This window comes from Nycticebus coucang, chromosome 17 (assembly GCF_027406575.1).
Source record: "Nycticebus coucang isolate mNycCou1 chromosome 17, mNycCou1.pri, whole genome shotgun sequence".
In the NCBI taxonomy this organism is placed as follows: Eukaryota; Metazoa; Chordata; class Mammalia; order Primates; family Lorisidae; genus Nycticebus; species Nycticebus coucang.
In genome coordinates this window covers 18,155,890-18,176,416 of record NC_069796.1, presented here as the reverse complement: position 1 = coordinate 18,176,416, position 20,527 = coordinate 18,155,890, and the positions used below count along the sequence as shown (strand labels likewise).

Genomic DNA, 20,527 nt, shown 5'->3' with positions numbered 1-20,527 from the left:
CTGTTATGAATCAGATCTGTAATTTGTTCAGAGGTGGCAGACAAGATGCTGTATGATTTTGAGACATGCTTTAATTTTGTATTAATGAGTTAACCTTTAATTCCAGAAGAGAGAACTGCTGATTTAATGGCTGGCTACTTGTCAAGACCAGACTTCCCATAGGTCCTAAATATTTTCTAGAATATATGGAAGTCAGACAGCTGAGTTTCATTTGTTATCCCAGGTCAAGCATGAATATCTGTAATCTAGACATAAGAGCCAATCCAAATGAAGGAAAAATACAATTCTCTTTGTTTAGTGTCTCTACATTATAAAAGTATACCTTGTACGCATTTGTTCTAGAAAATATGGAGGAAACAGAATAGTGTAGACAGGAAAATGAAGAATCCTGTAATCTATCCAGAAAAAAAAAAAAAAGAAAAAACAGATCAACAACCTAATGAACCATCCCAAGGAACTGGAAAAGGAAGAATAATCCAATCTCAAGTCTAGTAGAAGAAAAGAACCAAAATTAGAGCAGAATTAAATGAAATTAAGAAGAAAAGAACCATTCAGAAGATTAGCAAAACAAAAGTTAATTCTTTGAAAAGATTCATAAAATCCAGCTTGGCGCCTGTAGCTCAAGAGGCTAAGGTGCCAGCCACATACAACGGAGCTGTCGAGCTCAAATCCAGCCCAGGCCTGCCAAACAACAATGACAACTACAACCAAAAAACAGCCGGGCATTGTGGCTGGTCCCTGTAATCCCAGCTACTAGGGAGGCTGAGGCAAGAGAATCGCTGAAGCCCAAGAGTTGGAGGTTGCTGTGAGCTGTGATGCCACGATACTTTACCCAGGGTGACAGCTTGACACTGTTTCAAAAAAAGATTCATAAAATTGATAAATCTTTGGCCACACTAACTAGAAAGAGAAAAAAGATCTCTAATAACCTCAATCACGAATGAAAAAGGGGAAAACAATACCAGACACCACAGAGATACAAAAGATCATCACTGATTACTACAAAAAACTCTATGCCCAGAAATATGAAAATGGGGAAGATGGATCAATATCTAGAATTACACCACTTATTCACACTTAATCAGAAAGAATTAGAATTCTTGAACAGGCCAATTTCAAGCACGGAAACTGCAACAATAAAAAAGCTTCCAACAAAAAAAAAGTCCTGACTATATGGTTTCACACCAGAATTCTACCAAACCTTCAAAGAATATAGTTACATATTGAATAAATTATACATCATTATCAAGTGGGCTTTATCCCAGGGATACAAGGCTAGCTCAAGTTATGCAAATCCATAAACGTAATTCACTACATAAATGGAAACAAAAACAAAGACCCTATGATCCTCTCAGTAGATGCAGAAAGAGCACTTGACAAAATTCAGTATCCTTTTCTGATAAGAACAGTTAACAAAATAGGCATTTTTGATGGGACATATTGATTAAGATGGGACATTTCTTAAACAGATAGAAGCCATCTACAACAAACCCACAGTCAACATCATACTGATTGGAGTAAAACTGAAAGCATTTCCTCTAAGAACTGAAACCAGACAAGGACGTGTACTGTCACCCCTACTGTTCAACATAGAGTTGGAAGTCCTAGTGAATGCAATCAGGCAAGAAAAGAATATCAAGGTTATACAGATGTGGACAGAGGAGGTCAAACTTTCGGTCTTTGCTTATATAATGTTGTACTTAGGAAACACTAGGGATTCAACTATGAGACTCCCAAAAGTGATCAAGAATTCAGTAACGTCTCATGATATAAAATCAATATCCACAACTCAGCAGCCTTCACATATGCCAGCGGTTCTCAACCTGTGGTTCGCGACCCACAGGAACTGTATTAAAGAGCCACGGCAGCAGAAAGGTTGAGAACCACTGATATACAGCAACAACAGTCAAGCTGAGAATCAAATCGAAGCCACAATACTCTTTGCAGTAGCTTCCAAGAAAATGAAACAACTTAGAATATACCTAACAAAGGATGTGAAGGAGCTTTACAGAGAAAACTAGGAAACCCTGAGTAAAGAAACAGCAGAAGACATTAACAATTGGAAGAACATACTATGCTCGTAGCTGGAAAGAATCAACATTGTTTAAATGTCCATACCACCCAAAGTGACCTACAGATTTAATGCAATCCCTATTAAAGCACCAACATCATACTTTAAAGAACTAGAAAAAACAGTTCTTCATTTCATATGGAACCAGAAAAAGAACAGCCAGCACAATTCTAAAAAATGAAAGCAAATCTGCAGGCATCACGTACCAGACCTCAGGTTCTACTGCCAGTGTATGGTGATCTAAGCAGCATGGTACTGGCACAAAAATAGAGATACAGATCTACGGACAGAATAGAGAACCTAGAGATGAAACCGGCCACTTATCACCATCTAATCATCAATAAACCAAACAAAAGCATACACTGAGGAAGAGAATCCCAATTTAATAAATGGTGCTGAGACAACTGGTTAGTCACATGCAAAAGACTAAAACTGGGCCCACACTCTCAGCATTTACAAAAATTTATTCAAGCTGGATAAAAAATTTAAATCTAAGACATGAAATGATAAACCTCTAGAAGAAAGTATGGGAAAAACTCTTGACAATATCACACTGGGAAAAGATTTTATGAAGAAGACCCCAATGGCAACAGCACCAAAAATAAGAACACCAAAAATAAATAAATGGGCGCTAAGCAAGCTAAAAGGCTTCTGCACAGCTAAAGGCACAACAACTAAAGCAAACAGACAACCTTCATAATTGGAGAAAATATTTGAAGAAGCAGGTATTTGCATGCTACAAATTTAACAAAGGCCTAATAACCAGAATCTATAGCAGAGGTCCTCAGACTACGGCCCACCTAGGACATTTATTTGGCCCACCAGGTGTTTTTGCCACCGCTGCCTGTCCTGCTTAGCAGCCGACGCGTCCTGGGCCCGCAGTGTGCATGTGTGAAATGTGAGCTGAACTCTCTGACTCCCCTGCATTTATATTCTGATTGCTATTCAGTTGTGTATGATGTCATATGTTGTGTGCTGTTTAAGCCCCAGTTCACACTGTTGCGATCTCTGAGCATTAGATTCGGAAGAAAAAAGGCATTCCTGCTTTCTTTTTTCCTGCAGTGAGAAGACCCATGTGATCAGATTCCCGTGTGAGTTCACAGATCGCAGTGCAGCTCACACAGTGTAATGTGAACTGGAAAGATGGTGGAGGAAGCCGCTCTGTAACCGTGCTGGTTCCCACACTGCACCAGTGTGAGCCTGAGGTAAAAGCGGACTTCCACCAATATGGGCACGGGTGAGGCTGAAATGATGTGGACTAGCAAGGATGCATTGAGGGACACTGATCAGACTGCACTGATGGGCAGTGTAGTCTATATTTCTCTGTGTGGGCAAAGTTATTGCTGGTATATTGTTTTTGTAGCGCTATATATATATCTGTATTTTACTAATAGCAATTTGGAATCCCTAGGAAACAATGATATCAAGAGAGAGAAAAATTGAGTCGGAGTGTAGGATATTAAAAAAACAGTGGACTCGGGCGGCGCCTGTGGCTCAGTGAGTGGGGCGCCGGCCCCATATGCCGAGGGTGGCGGGTTCAAACCCAGCCCTGGCCAAACTGCAACAAAAAAATGGCCGGGCGTTGTGGCGGGCGCCTGTAGTCCCAGCTGCTCGGGAGGCTGAGGCAAGAGAATCGCGTAAGCCCAAGAGTTGGAGGTTGCTGTGAGCCGTGTGACGCCACGGCTCTCTACCGGAGGGCGGTACAGTGAGACTCTGTCTCTACAAAAAAAAAAAAACAAAAAAAAACAGTGGACTCTGGGCGGCACCTGTAGCTCAGTGAGTAGGGTGCCGGCCCCATATGCCGAGGGTGGCGGGTTCAAACCCAGCCCCAGCCAAACTGCAAAAAAACCCAAAAAAAAAAAAAAAAACAGTGGACTCTGATTACTTTTTCATGCAGTACAAGGAAAGAGCTGTGTGTTTGATATGCCAGAATATAGTGTCTGTGTTCAAAGAATACAATTTGTATCAACACTATCAAAATGAACATAGGGATAAATATGATTGTTTGGTCGGAGAAGTGAGAAAAGATAAAATATTAAAACTGAAAAATACATTGACAACTCAGCAAAATATTTTTGTGAAGCAGAAGCAGCTAAATATTTCATCACTGTGAGCACTTTTTCAAGTTGCCAAGCTAATAGCATGCACTGGCAGACCATTCATGGAGAGAAAATTTGTTAAAGAATGCTTTCTTTCTGTTGCCAAAGAGATGTGTCCAGAGAAGGCCGATTTATTTAGTACAGTGAGTCTTTCAGGACCTACAATTACATGAAGGATTGAAGAAATCGGAGACAATTTGCCTCAGCATTTGCAAAACTCCGCAAAAAAACTTTCCTATGTTTCCTAGGCACTCAAAGAAAGTAATGATGTTTGTGATTCTGCACAACTTCTAATTTTTATTTGTGGGACAAATGACTATTTCGAAGTCACAGAAGAGCTTGCTGCACTGCAAAGCATCAAAGGAACAACTATAGGAGAGGATATCTATGAAAATATTTGCCAAACTGTGAATGGTTTGGAGCTGGACAGGGCTAAACTAGCCAGTGTAACAACTGATGGTGCTCCTAGCATGGAGGGGTCTAAGAAAGTAGTAATTGCTCACATTAACCAAGAGATGGACAAACATAACCATTCTCATCCAATAGCCATACACTGCCTCATCCACCAACAGGCGCTGTGTAGTAAATCACTGAAATGGGACTCTGTTATGAAAATTGAGGTATCTTGTGTTAACATTATTAGAGATAATGCACTAAACCACAGACAATTTCAGGAATTTCTGTCTGAGCTAAATGTTTCTACGACAATGTTCTGTACCACACACAAGGCCGTTGGCTGAGTCAAGGGAGAGTTTTGAAACGTTTCTATGACTTACTTCCAGAGATCACAGCTTTTCTGCTTTCAAAAAACAAAGAAGTACCAGTGCTCAATGATGCAGAATGGAAATAGCATTGCCTTTCTGACAGATGTAACAGAGCTACTCAACAGTTTCAATATGCAACTTCAAGGAAAGGGGAGGCTCATTTGTGATATGCAATCACGTGTGAAAGCATTTGAAGTAAAATTAGGCCTCCTCATCAAACAAGTAAAGGAGGAAAATTTCTGCCATCTCCCCACAACTCAAAATTTGTTAGTGGAAAAACCATTGGTTGCATTCCCAAACAAAACATGTGTGGATTCACTGGAAAAGTTGCAAAAGGAGTTCCAATTTAGATTTAAAGAGCTTCATCTCCATGAACAGGACATACAGCTTTTCCGTAACCCATTTTCTATTGACATTGAACATGTGTATACAATTTACCAAATGGAACTGGCTGAACTGCAGAATTGTGACTCTCTGAAAGATGCATTCAAGTCAAGCAGCCTCCCTAATTTCTATGCATCTCTCCCCTCTGAGACATAACCCTAATCTCAGGAACTATGCCCTCAAAATGGCAACCATCTTTGGCAGCACTTATGTCTGTGAACAGACTTTTTCCAGAATGAAACATCTGAAATCTCCAACCAGATCTAGACTAACTGATGCACATTTGCATCATTTGTTACGACTAGCAGTGACAAATATGGAACTGGACACTGACCATCTCATTAGCCAAAAGCAGGCCCATAGTTCCCATTGAAATACTGGTAAGTTTGTTGATTTAACTTTACTTGTTCTTCATTTTAAATACTGTATTTGTTTCTTTACTTCAAAATAAGATATGTGCAGTGTGCATAGGAATTTGTTAATAATTTTTTTTTTAAACTATAGTCTGGCCCTCCAACAGTCTGAGGGACAGTGAACTGGCCCCCTGTTTAAAAAGTTTGAGGACCCCTTGGGCGGCGCCTGTGGCTCAGTCGGTAAGGCGCCGGCCCCATATACCGAGGGTGGCGGGTTCAAACCCAGCCCCGGCTGAACTGCAACCAAAAAATAGCTGGGCGTTGTGGCGGGCGCCTGTAGCCCCAGCTACTCGGGAGGCTGAGGCAAGAGAATCGCTTAAGCCCAGGAGTTGGAAGTTGCTATGAGCTATGTGATGCCACGGCACTCTACCAAGGGCCATAAAGTGAGACTCTGTCTCTACAAAAAAAAAAAAAAAAAGTTTGAGGACCCCTAATCTATAGAGAACTCAAACTAATCAAGTAAGAGCAAATAACTCCTTTATCATTGGACAAGAGACTTGAACAGAAACTTCTCCCAAGATAGACAAATAGCTAACAAACACATGACAAAGTGCTCATTATCCCTAATCAACAGAGAAATGCAAATCAAAACCACCCTGAGGTATCACCTAATCCCAGCAAGAAAAGCTCATATCACAAAGTCCCAAAGCTGTGGAAACTGTTGTGCGGAGAGAAGGGAACACTTACATACTGCTGGTGGGACTGCAAACTAATATAGTCTTGTTGGAAAGAAGTACCAAGAATCCTCAAAGAGCTAAAAGCAGACCTTCCATTTGATCCCACTATCTCATTACAAGGTACCTGCCCAGAAGTAAAAAAATCATTTTACCATAAAGACATTCACAATTGCAAATATGTGGAAACAACCCACATGCCCATTGAGCCATGAATGGTCAACTAAACTGTCATATATGTATTGTATGGAATACTATTCAACCATAAAAAAGACAGAGAATTCACATCTTTTGTATTTACCTGGAAGGATTTGGAGAACATTCTCCTAAGTAAATTATCATAAAATGGAGAAGCATGCATGCAATGTACTCAATATTAATAAGAAACTAATAGCTGAACAACTACTTGCCCACATGAGAGAAAAACACATGAAAATTCAAGAAGAGGGTATGTGGTAAGTACTCACATGCTGGGGGGTATATTTAGGGGGGCATATGGCACACCTCCGGGGTGAAGAGCTCAATTGCAACTTGGACTTTACCTAACAAATGCAAATAATCTAACCTTACTGTAGGTACTCTTAGAATAAAGAAATAGAATATGCCAAGACTGCAGTGTCATAAAAAATAGTTTTAAAAGTAAAACATAAGAGAATTTTTTTTTTTAATAGAGACAGAGTCTCACTTTGTCACCCTCGGTAGAGTGCCATGGCATCACAGCTCACAGCAACCTCAAACTCTTGGGCTCAAGAGATTCTCTTGCCTCAGCCTCCCTAATAGCTGGGACTACAGGTACTTGCCACAAGGCCCAGCTTTTTTTTTGTTTGTTTTGTTTATTTGGTAGGCCCGGACCAGGTTTGAACCCACCAGTCCTGGAGCAAATGGTTGGTGCTCTAACCACTGAGCAACAGGCACCCAGCCAAGATAATTTTTAAACAGTGAGAACATTTGAAAGTATAGTCTGTGAGTCCAGACACATGACATGAAAATAAGAAATTAACCACACCGGAAGGAAATGTTTAAAATTTAGACTCAACATCAAGAAGCATAAAGCTAATTATCAGAACACCTGATGAAAGAGGACCAAAGGAAAAACACTGGCAACCAGGTTTACAGTACTGAGTGGTAAATACTTCAGACCCTCCAAGACGACCTCAGCAATGCCTCTCAGCAGACGAGAAATGACCTGGGATTCAATCGTAATTGCTCTTTTCTTTTCCTCCAGTTGCAGGAAGACTTAAGGCAATCATATTTTTAAATGCTGTTGGACAGATTGGTCATGAACCTCAGGGGCACCAATACAGACTACATAGGGCGGCGCCTGTGGCTCAGTCGGTAAGGCGCCAGCCCCATATACCGAGGGTGGCGGGTTCAAACCCGGCCCCGGCTGAACTGCAATCAAAAAATAGCCGGGCGTTGTGGCGGGCGCCTGTAGTCCCAGCTACACGGGAGGCTGAGGCAAGAGAATCGCTTGAGCCCAAGAGTTGGAGGTTGCTGTGAGCTGTGTGATGCCAGGGCACTCTACCGAGGGCCATAAAGTGAGACTCTGTCTCTACAAAAAAAAAAAAAAAAAATACAGACTACATAGCTGCTGGATGGTCAATTGGTTGTTTTTGAAAATGCTAATAATCAAATACAGTTGAATCTCTGTAAGTTGACCACCGAAGGGACTGTAACAAACTGGCCCACATGTGGAAGCGTTCAACATAAAGTTTACTATATTGATATGTATGTGGTGCACGTCCCGTCTATGAAAATTAGATCAACTTAAGAAGGTGGTTGATGTAGGGAGGCGGTGAGCTATGGAGGTTTTACTGCATCAAGAACTTCTGCCACAAATTGCGTGAAAACAGACTCTACTCTTTCTATTAAGGAGTAAAACAACTATTTTACCAGTAATAGAAGAAAAAAATCAGTATTAAGGCGAAATGGAGAACTTAGACATAGAGCTTATGAATTTTAAGGGGTATGGGGAGGTTAGAAAGTAGCTAAAGTAAAACTAAGGTATGCACAGGTGGAAAACATAAAAAAAGTCAGATGAGAATCATGTCCCAACACAAATTTTAAAAGTAAGTTTCTTAGCTGTTTTGATCCATAGAAAGGACTTTCTAAAGGAGGCTTCCATGTTAAGATACAGAAAAATTCTTTATGCCAACTGGAGTTAAATACTGTAGTAACTCAACTTTGTTTTCAATGTTCTGTACCTACAATTTTCAGGATGACTGCTTCAGATTTAAAACTTTCTTTACCTTCCCAAGGCAAGAATTAAATTTTTTCCCCAGGGAAAAGACAGTTTATCAATAATTGAAAATGCTGCTCACTAGGACAGATACTAGTCAATTTTCCTATTTTAACAACTGATAAACAAGAACATACTGATGTCCACGAATAGCAGGGTTTATGTGTTATTTCTTGGACTTTTGTCTTTTAAAGAAAATATCTAATTAGCTGGGCATTGCAGGTGTCTGTAGTCCTAGCTACTCAGGAAGCTGAGGCAAGATCATCACTTGAGCCCAAGAGTTTGAGATTGATGTGCACTATGATGCCACAGCACTTGAGTGAAGGCGACAAAGTGCTCTGTCTCAAAAAAAACAAAAAAAAGAAGAAGAAGAAAGAAAATAAAATAAAGAAAATATCTATTATGTATTTTTTAAAATAAGAAAATGTACTGAGCGGGTGGTGGCTCAAAGGAGTAGGGCGCCAGCCCCGCATGCCGGAGGTGGCAGGTTCAAACCCAGCCCCGGCCAAAAAAAAAAAAATCCAAAAAAAGAAAGAAAGAAAGAAAATGTACTGAGTAAACAGAGCTACTATCCTGTTAAGTACTGATAAGATGAAGGGTAAGTGCTTCTACATATGTCTTTAAAAGAAGACTAAAGAAACATATGGCTTGGCGCCTGCACTCAGTGGTTAGAGTGCCAGCCACATACACTGGGGCTGGCGGGTTTGAAACCAGCCCGGGCCTGCTAAACAATGACAACTACAACAAAAAAATAGCCTGGCATTCTGGCGGGTGCCTGTAGTCCCAGCTACTCGGGAGGCTGAGGCAAGAGAATTGCCTAGAGTTTGAGGCTGCTGTGAGCTGTGATGTCATTGCACTCTACCGAGGGCGACATTGTGAGACTCTGTCTCAAAAAAAAAAAAAGAAAAGAAAAAATATATACCTTTCTTCTCTTAAAAGTACTTCCCTTACCCTCAGCATGTTCTGTAGTGTAATTTTCTTAAAATTGTAAAAAATAACTCACAATAGAATTTAAAACACAAACAGAGACATCATTAATAGGCTATCTCTAAAAAATGGGAATGGGAGGAACAGAGGAAGAAAGCAGACAATGCTGCTTTTCAAAAAATCCTTCTATACTACTGGATTTGTTACCACACACATATATTACTGTGATTAAAACGAAAACATATAAAGAGGAAGTCTTTACATTTATTTTTTCAGCTTATTTTAGACACAATAAAATTAATATTTTGCACAGATTTAAATGCTACTTCTTTAAAAACTGAATTTAAAGTAACCAGTAAAACTATCTCATTCCCTGCTTCTCAATCTAAGGCACCCTTCTCCATGGGGCTATTCATGAGTGTCCCAGAGAGAACATGAAGCTTCAGGAGGTACCTCATCCTGACCCTTCAAATTTATCCCAAAATTTAAGGGAAGAGAAGGTAAATTATTTACCTGATGGTTTAAAACATTTATGTCCCAAGAAATGCAGATATGGAGAAAATAAAAGTAAAAGTTTCAAATCAAAGACATTTCAAAACCTATTTCTTGCTTTCAGCAAGTCAATTCATTATAAGTCCTCAATCCCCTCAAAGGTATCTATCTATTCCTTTCTCATCAGAAGTACTTCAGGTAAAAAGCATGAGAAGTACAAATGAATGTGAACTCAAGTATAAAACAAATCATCAAAACTAAGTGTAAAACATGATTTTATCAGTAAATTTCCAGGTTCCAACAAAGAAAAGACTGAAGCAGCAACTAAATGAAGGTACTTCTTAATCCTCAAAGAATAAGATTAATGATTAAAAAAAAAAAAATTCTGACAGGCTCGGCACCTGTAGCACAGTGGTTACGGCACCAGCCACATACATCTAGGCTGGCGGGTTCGAACCTAGCCCGGGCCAGCTAAGCAAAAATAACAACTGCAACAGAAAAATAGCGGGGGGGCCTGTAGTCCCAGCTATTAGGGAGGCTGAGGCAAGATAATCACCCAAGCCCAAAAGTTTGAGGTTGCTGTGAGCTGTGACGCTATAGCACTCTACTGAGGGTGACATAGTCAGATTCTGTCTCAAAAAATAAAATAAAAACCTCTGACAGACAACAAACTATTCGGATTTTAGAAAGACTGTTTGACTCTTGGGGTCTTCTGAGGATCATTACCTTGAACCTAGTTCCATAAATGTCTATAAAAATGAATTGATAAATACCTTAATAGAAAGTAGTAATTTGTCTCCAAATAGAGAACAAGACAGTCTTCAAGGTAGTTGGTATGCAAAATGATTCACTGGAATGTGGAAGGAAAACACTACAACTGACATTTGGATTTATTTTTTAAAAAGTAAGAGAAAGGAGGAGGAGGAAGAGAAGGGGTACAGAGAAAGAAGGGACAAGGGGAGGAGAGAGATAAGGGAGAAAAGGAAGGAGAGGGAAGAAGTAAGGAGAAAAAGAGAATAAACTTTGTCAATATAATGCCAATAATATCTGGATCAAGGTAAACATAAATAGGCATATATTGAGGAGTTGTGATATACTTGATGTGATATACTTAACACTACTAAACTGTACATTTAAAAATCGTTAACATGATAAAGTTTGTTATGTATTTATCATAATAAAAAAAATTAGAATAGAGAAAATATAGTCAAGCCATTTTGCTGCAGGAATTATGACTGCCAGACATGTGAGAGAATGGAGTTCAAAAGAGAAATCACATGCCTAGTCTCAGTAAGGTATGTAGACATACTGAATGAGGGAATCCACATCAGATAAATTAGATGTTGCATTTCTTATATGGCAGTTTCTTCCTTTATCATCAGCCTTCAGTATGAAATAAAGGATAGTTATCTGTAAAAATGTACACATGTGCATTTCTTGGAGAGTTTCTTTTGTCTTCTATGCTGCTTCCACCATTATAAGAATTTACCTTCCCTACTCATTTATAAAGTAAATGAATAGAATGCTGGTTAAACTATAAATAAAAATTTATATTACGTAGCTCTCAAAAAAATATCTAAGATTCTAACAAAAGAATGTATTGTTTCCCCAGAAAAATCAGTTACTTTGAGGTTCAGCAGCCTTTAAAGAGTTCTTTATAATAATTAATCCATTAAAAGTGTTTGGCATACTCAATCATATTTTAAACACCTTTTTTTTGTTTTGTTTTGTTTTAAAAATAAAAATAAAATAAGGAGTCACCCTACCAACTGAACAGACTACTTCTCAGACACATCTTAACATACTCCCTCTCTTTTGGAGTTTAGACATTAACAAATGATCAACATGTTAAAACAGAATCATAAGACTGACAAAACAGACCCTTTGTGGCAATAAGATACCAAATTATAAACAAGACCTAAGGCTATGCAAGGCAAGGGCTAAATCCTGCTTTACAATCTATAAAATTTAGTCAAACAGTTCCCTTTTTTTGCTGGCATGGTATCACATGACAGATAACAGAGTCTCTTTACTTAAGCATTCCTTCTTCCTAGGAATTTAGATAAAATCTTAACAACTGCCACCTAAAGAATCCCTAAACCCACCTATGGTTTTTGCCCCCACTTCTAGATGTCCCCCACTTTTTCAGGATGAATTAATGCATATCTTCAGGGCTGTATCTCCCTGAAATGGATAAAGCCAAACTGTAACTCAATCATCTTGGATGTACTTTCTCAGGAACTCCTGAGATTGTTTCTCCCTGGGACAAAGTCACTCATATTTGGCCAGAATAAACCTCTTTAAAATATTTCACAGAGTTTGGTTTTTTCCATTAACAGTTTTATATATTAATGCTCAAGTCTTACCTTTTCTGGTAAAAAAAAAAAAAAAAAATTGTTATTTTGCTAAAGAAATAATAGCAATGACATGTAATAATCATTAGATTAAAAAATACAGCAGCCTCATAGAAAAAAACATATGACATGCTTACCACAAATAAAACATTCATTTTATATTTCATTCCTCAATTTGGAGATACTAAAATCATTAACTATAAATTTAGTAAGATAAAGACAGAAAATTCACAGTTCTTATAATTACAAATATTATCACAAAACAAAAATTATTAAAATATTTTGGTTTCCTTTATAATATGCAATAAAAAAGCAAAGTATGGATTTCTAACTGTTAGCAGAAAAAGTAATTTTTGAAAATTGCTATTGTTTAGCTCATCTTCAGCTTTAAAAATTATCCATAACAAAATAATTCAGTACTCTATGAACATATACCTGCACTACAGTTTTAGCTAATTAGAAAAACATGATTTTGTTAATATATGATGTGGAATTCATAAAGAAAATTAAATTTAATTAAAAATAAATTAATTTATGTACCCTAACATTTTTGTTAAGAATTCTGACCTGCTAAGCTAGAATCTAATAAAAATCATCTATCATTTTCTTAAATGACAAAGCCTAAGTTATATTTAAATATTATATCAGTAAAATCATTAGTGCATTCAGTATATAAAAGACATGTAGGGAGAAACGTAATTTATTTCATAATGGTTCATGAGACCATTATTGCAAAGAAAATTAAAATTAAAATAGATAGCAGAATGAGAAAAACAAATGATTTTCAAATTACTCTCATTAACCTTATGAAAACATTTTAGAAAATAAATGTATAGAGGTTCTAAACATGTATTTCATCTCCAACATACAACATTTAGACATTAAAGTTGTCAGAAAAATGACATATTCTAGATTTGTCAATTTTTATTGGCTAAGTTCAAAAGTTAAAAATGTGACTAATTCAGATCAACTCTTTTAAAGCATCTTATTTTATTCCCTTGGCCAATAATTTATACTGAATATTAATTAATGTAATTAGTCTCTTGGGACAGCATGGTTCTATTTAGCGGTAATTTGAACACACAAGGCTGATCATCTGCACCTTCAAATTTATTAGAGAAGTTTACTAATAATGAAAGCCAGTGCTGCTAGTCCCTTGGTTTAGCTGATGTGCTATTTTCAGATTCTGCTCTCTTTAGTTTTCAGTGAATCTACTTCATGAAGACTGCTGCTCTTTTTTTTTTTTTGAGACAGAGTCACACTTTGTCACCCCTGGTAGAAGTGCTGTGGTCTCACAGCTCACAGCAACCTCAAACTCATGGGCTCAAGCGATTCTCTTGCCTCAGCTTCCCAAGTAGCTGGGACTACAGGCACTTGCCACAATGCCTGGCTATTTTTAGAGACGAGGTCTCAGTCTAGCTCAGGCTGGTCTCAAACTCGTGAAATTATGCCATCCCCCGCCTCAACCTCCCACAGTCCTACGGCACCCAGCCCCGAGACTGCTGCTTCTAAACAGCACTACTGCCTTCACTTCTTTTCCTTCCTCACTGTCTTTTTCTACTTGTCCCTTTTTAAACTAGATCAGCTTTGGAACCAGAACTTTAGTTCCCTCATTCAGGGAAATACACTCCTTTTTTTCTGGTTAGCAAACTGACAAATCACATCATGTTTTCTCTAAGAACTCCTTCAGTTACTTTCATGATCGTATTCAGAATGGCTTCTGGATTCTCAAAGACAGATAAGCACCATATAACCTGGGTGTGAACAATATGGTGTGTTATATATATTATTTGGCTAACATGTCCCAATTCAAGAGGTTAAACATACACATGCAGATAATTTTTGGTCATTTTGATTAGTTTTTACTTGGGATTGAATAAGTAGGTAGGATAGTTTATGATGGTACTTCAGACAGTACATGAAAATAATTTAGGAAATGGTATTTTTGCTCCCAAACAACAATTAGTCTGAATGATTTAGCAAGAATCAACCTGGACTTTGAGTAAGGTTCTTTTCAGCAGAAATGGTTAGTAAGAATGCATTTTTCATTTTTTTTTTTTAACAGTCATACAGTCCTTTCTTAGCAAGAATTTATCCATTTTTAACATTTCACATTAACAGGATTAGAGTCTTATAAGACTTTTTTTCCCAGAACATATTTAAAAGGGGCCAAAGTCAACTTACCAATTATTTATTTAAATCTAAATTCAACAGAGCTACAAATCTTACTTCCTTTAGATTTTGAAAGTTTTTCTTTGAATTCAGGTATCTGAAGTACAGCCCAAAGCAAATTTCAAATAAAATTAGTCTTTTTATTAATCTATACAAAAAAAGCACAGGAAATAATTCTAAAAACCAGAAAAGGGATGTTATGAAAATGTTAACACTTAAAATCTTAATAAGCAAAGACAAATTTGGCCAATAAGGTAAATTTGCATTTGAAATTTGAAGTGCATAAAGGCAAAAGGTGGAAAGAAAGAAGTTTAAGACAAAAGGCAGGGAGGCAGGGGCCAGAGAGATAAAATCTTGATTAGTGAGCAAAATGTGTAGGCAGATGAAAACCAGGCAGGATGGTATGAAGTTTCAGGAGAAACCATTTTAGCCTTACACATTTTCAGTAGTTTACAGCAGCCAAAAAGTGAATTAGGCCTTGGCCTTGTACAAGCAAGTTGTTTGTTTTGTTTGAGACAGAGTCTTACTCTGCTGCACAGGCTACAGTGCCATGGCATAAGCCTAGTTCTTGACAACCTCAAACTCTTGGGTACAAGCGATCCCCTGCCTAAGTCTCCTGAGTAGCTGAGACTACAGGTACCTGCCATGACACCTGGCTACTTTTTTCAATATTTTTTTAGCAGAACCAGGGTCTTTCTCTCTCTCAGCTCGGTCTCTGAACTCTTGAGCTCAAGCAATCCACTCGTCTTGGCTTCCCAAAGTACTAGGATTGCAGGTGTGAGCCACCACACCTGCCCCTACACACATTTGTCTACAAATTGTCTATGGCTGCTTTTGTGCTACAAGGGCAGAAGAGTTGTGAGATGCCAAAGGGTCTGCAAAACCTAAATCATATATTTAACCCTTTACAGAAAAATTTAGTTGAACTTTGCTCAAAATTATAAAATGAATTTGCCTTATTAAAAGTAGTAAACATAAAGCATTGAACCCTTGCCTGTTAATTTTTGGTAGGAAAGGAGAAGGAACCTGGATAAAAAAGTAAGAGAGTCCTAGGAAACTGAAGAGACAATTTCAATGAGGGAAAGAAGTAGAAGCTAGGCTTTCATGAATTTTTTTTTATACAACTGAGCAGGGCCATGGCCTAGTGGAAACTACTTTTAGGAAGCATAATGCATGCCAATATTACTACTAATAATTTTTTAATATTTTAACAAGATAACCACTTTTCCAACCTTCTTTTAATATACCTTCAAAGAATATTCTTTTATAGTGGTATAAGATTTGGCAATAATTTTTCTCTTAAATAATGAAGCCAAATTCAAGTTTTTCTTATCTTTTCACATTCCCCACAAATTGCCTGACCTCCCAACACATGTAGTATATCCATGCCCACATAGACACATATGTGCATGTACATGTTGAGTGTAGATGGTAGGGAGGAAAAGAATTAAAATTCATAAAGAGATTAATAATCTTGCTGGGCTTCTTCCTTAAATGTATGCATAGGACTTATTTTTAAAAACATTTAATTTTTAAAAATTTACTATCAGTATAGAATAAGACAAGTTTTTAGGTACTATATATTAATAACTAAATCTCTTTTTCATAATAGCCAAAACTGGAAAACCAATAATAAATCACAAAAACAGGGAGAAGCATTATGAAGTTTCTTTTCAAATCAAGAAGTTTGCTGTTTCAACCTTTATATAAATACAGTATATATAGTTTTAATATTAGAAAGTTTCAAAAAGAAAATACAATTTCTTAAAATATTTACTTCCTATGGTATTATGAACACTTAGAAATCCAAAAGTCCTAATGACCAGAATCATAATATGCAAATCATAAAGCAGCCTTATTTAAAACGTTTTTCTAGTCATTTCAAGCCATAGTCCGATTTCCAATGATTAGCACTTTATTTGTACACAGTTGAAAATGTTAAAGTCTAAGGGATAGAAAATATCAGAAACAAAGAATTTCGAAGCAGCATAATAGCAGAGATAGTTGTCTAAACTGCTAATCACTGTTTTATATCAAAATTATGGCTTGATTAAAGGAAACTTCTAAATTTTCTATAAATGCCAAACAAAATAAAACTGGCCCGCTTTATCCCACGCCTTCCAAAACAACACAAAGCAAGCTGAATGGTAAAAGCCTATTTCTAAAGCTAATATCTTGCCTGCAAGACTGGGAGGGCTATGAGAACTGAAGGCTGAAAGAGCTTTGGAAAAGCCCACACATTCCATGGAGAATACCACTACCTGGTGGGGGCTAGGCATAGCAAAGTGCCTTCCTGCCAAAGAAAGAAGAGAGAATCTGTATTTGGGATAGAACAAAAACCAGTATTATAGTGTATTTCAAAATAAATGAAAAGTCCAATAGTAAAAGTAAAAGATTTAATAAAATTACATTAAATAATTCTAATCACGGGTGCAGGACCATCTTAAAGACTGAAAACAGCACCAGAAACTTTAATACTACATTTTCACCATAAAACTATTTGTTCATGCTTTTAGAAAATGGTTTGTAACAAGAACTTTCTGTGACTAGATTAAAATGTAATTACATTTCAGAAAAGTTACAAGTCAGGTGAATAAATAAAGCTTCAGTCTTAAACAAAGATTAAAAACTCACCATGCAAAGCTTTTGAATGTGTCTGTTCTATGCTGGGAACACGCGCACCTCCACCAAATACGGCAGACCACATTTTTTCATTTAGAGGATGGGCCACAATCCGAAATAACTCATTACTAGAATGCGTAGCAAGACCATGGATGAAGAGACTAAGATACACTGCTGTGAGAATCTCACAGAGCAAGACTGTAAGCCCTGACTGGGCTTCCTCACCAGAAGAATTCAGAAGTCGAATTAGGTAAGTTATTCCTAGAACAAACAACAAACATAGCTGCTGCTTAAACTTTAAAAATTAAAAATTAACGTTTTTCTAATTTTTGAAATTTTTCTAATTAAAAAAAGGTATTCTATAAGGATCAGATACCGTATTTTCTTCCCTAGATTCATAGACTAACGAGATCCGTATAGTTAATGCACAAATGTTGAGCAATTTGTTCAAGTTAGAGAAAAACACTAAAAATCTATAATCTGACTTGAATCACATAGATAAAATTTTATTGGCATGTTTTTCTATTATGACAAAAGCAGAATTATTTTTTAAAAATGATATTACGAAACCCTTCTGTTATTTTAGTCTAGTGATGATGGAAATACTAATATTAAGGAACTGCATAGTTTTTAATAAATCGTGAATACTGGACTGTTCTTGAGTACAGCAATATTTAACAATGATTATCATGTGCCAAAACCAAACTAAATCTGCTTTTTACTTATCTAAAAATTTCAGTAAGGCTAAGAAAAAAACTCACGTATAAAAAAATTATTTATACCTGGCCATTGAGCTGGTGATGTATTGGGAGTTACTGCTTCATCTAAGCTTCCTGTTTTCAAAGAATGTCGATGGGGAAGCAGTATGGTCTGATACACCATTCCAGTAAACTGATTTGTTTGAAATGAACTACGAGAAAAAAACAATATTTAAATCTATGATGAATTTCACATACATTTCTATTTTTTTGATTTAATTTCTAGGGTATACATTTTTGTTTTTTACATCTAAGTAGTATATTCTAGAGTCTAGTGCCATATTAAAACAAAGTATCGTTTAAGTGTAAATATACACATTTTCTAAATTAAAACACATTTGATAGGTAATAAGTTTATTTAGTGAAAGACACAGAATAAGTGGAAATGCGAAAACTAAACCATTATTACCACAGTAGTAAGCTTACACATTAGACTACTTAGGTTCACTTTTATATTTAATGGCTAACCATCCCTACATAGTACTATACCAGATGCTACGCAGATAATGAAAAACATAATTCTGCCCCATGAAATTTATACTCTGACAGGAGGATAAAACACAAATAATTTTATCATCTTGTTCTTTGTGTGTGTGTTTTTTTGGCCGGGGCTGGGTTTGAACCCGCCACCTCTGGCATATGGGACGGGCGCCCTACTCCTTAAGCCACAGACACCGCCCTATCGTCTTGTTCTTTAAGATGAAACCTATTCATATTGTACTATGAAGACAATAGAGTATTTCATTCAATTTGGGAATTCTGGATGAGTTTTTCAAGGTAAATCACACTTTAAGCCAGGACAAAGTAAACAGCTGAATAAGGAAAATAATTTGCATCTTGGCATAAACGATAAAATAATTCTGACAGAAAATAGTATAAAGAATGTTAAATCCTTCAGAAATTCCTATATCATCATACATTAAGTAAACAAATATAATTATTTAAGCGTAGTACATTTATTGGTTTAAATATGTTCTGATTGCCAAATTTCACTGGTCATCACATTTGATGCATTTGTAAACAGTTTCTCTTACTTCACTTTCCAGTTTCAAGATAGCACAGTAACAACAAAAAATCTCCCACATGCTAGAGTAAGCCTATGGAAATCATAGGAAAGATGAAAATACATCGATGAAAACAAAGCCATACTCAATAGTAAGAAAGCAAACTCTTAGAGGACCGGGTCAAGGAAATCTGATCATATATAACCAGAGGGGAAAATGAGGCTACTCACGGAAAATTCAAATATTTTTAAGATACACAGACAAAACCCAACACTCATTGTAAGAAATAATAGATTCATTGAAAGGCTTTACCTGAGGAGGCTGACTTATCAGAACATTAAGGAAAGTACTTTATATTCAAGTTTTGTAAAACTCAAGAAATAAATGTTATCAAAATAGAACTATTAAATTCAACAAGAAATCTTATTCTTTGCAAATGTTTTGAGAGAAAAGGGCCAAACGGAGAGATGGCAGATGGGGAGAAGGCTGATGGGCTCAAGAAAGGATCTTAAAAATAAAAAACAGAGTTTCTAAAATACAAAGTCTGGCGAAATAAAAGAGAGGACATTACTGAAGAATGAATCAGTGTTTGGACAATGAAGCTAGGATTTTTCCTGAAAGGAAACAAAAAGAGATTAAAAAAAGCAACATAGAAGAAAGTTAATAGAAAAATAAGATGCACCCACAAGTTCTAGTATCTAATAGAAAAGGAACAGAAGACAGATGAGACAGTGAAATCAGAGTATTTCGAAGAACTGAAGACAGACAAGAAAGACCCCAGGGTACACCAACTAATATTTTTAAGACTAAATAAATAGGCTCGGCACCTGTGCTCAGTGAGTAGGGTGCTGGCCACATACACTGAGAATGGTGGTTTGAGCCCGGCCTGGGCCTGGTGAACAATAATGACAACTGCAACCAAAAATAGCCGGGCGCTGTGGCAGATGCCTGTAGTCCCAGCTACTTGGGAGGCTGAGGCAAGAGAATCGCTTAAGCCCAAGAGTTGGAGGTTGCTGTGAGCTGTGATGCCATAGCACTCTACCCAGGGTGACATAGTGAGACTCTGTCTCAAAAAAAAAAAAAAAAAAAGACTAAATAAATAATGTTGAAACTTTAGAACATAAAGAGAAAAATCCTAATATCAATTCTTCTGTAAACATTTTCTCAATTCCAAGTCCCTAAGCCCTCCTCTGTCCTCTCTGAACCTTTTATTATTTGCCATATTACTGTTTAAATACCACACCAGGTTATGTGTTTATCAGTTGACACATTTTTGTCTCTAAGGAAGGAGACTTTATCTCATTCATGTTAAACTTCTCAGTGCCAGTCACGATGTCTGACACAACGCAGTAATCAATCATAGGCTGTGAAAGCCTGGTGTGGCGGCTCATGCCTGTAATCCTGGCACTCTGGGAGGCCGAGGCAGGAGGACTACTTGGGCTGTGATGTTTGAGACCTGCCCAAGCAAGAGGGAGACCCCATCTCTGCTAAAACAGAAAAAATTAGCTGGGGATTCTGGAAGATGCCTATAGGAAGCTGAGGCAGGAGGATTAC

At 37.1% G+C, this 20,527-nt stretch overlaps 1 protein-coding gene across 4 annotated transcripts in view; it reads right to left on the bottom strand.

Annotated features, from left to right (window-relative positions):
* The window catches only part of DMXL1 (Dmx like 1), a 193,181-nt gene that overhangs the window by 86,900 nt on the left and 85,754 nt on the right, over window positions 1–20,527 (bottom strand). For 3 of the 4 annotated variants that reach the window (XM_053566527.1, XM_053566526.1, XM_053566528.1), the window contains 2 exons: window positions 17,994–18,121; window positions 17,224–17,472 (listed from right to left, as the gene is read on the bottom strand). In XM_053566527.1, the coding sequence (XP_053422502.1) occupies window positions 17,224–17,472; window positions 17,994–18,121 (377 nt within the window). Of the gene's footprint in view, window positions 1–16,768; window positions 16,883–17,223; window positions 17,473–17,993; window positions 18,122–20,527 lie in introns of all 4 variants that reach the window. The other variant, XM_053566525.1, reaches the window with a different exon arrangement.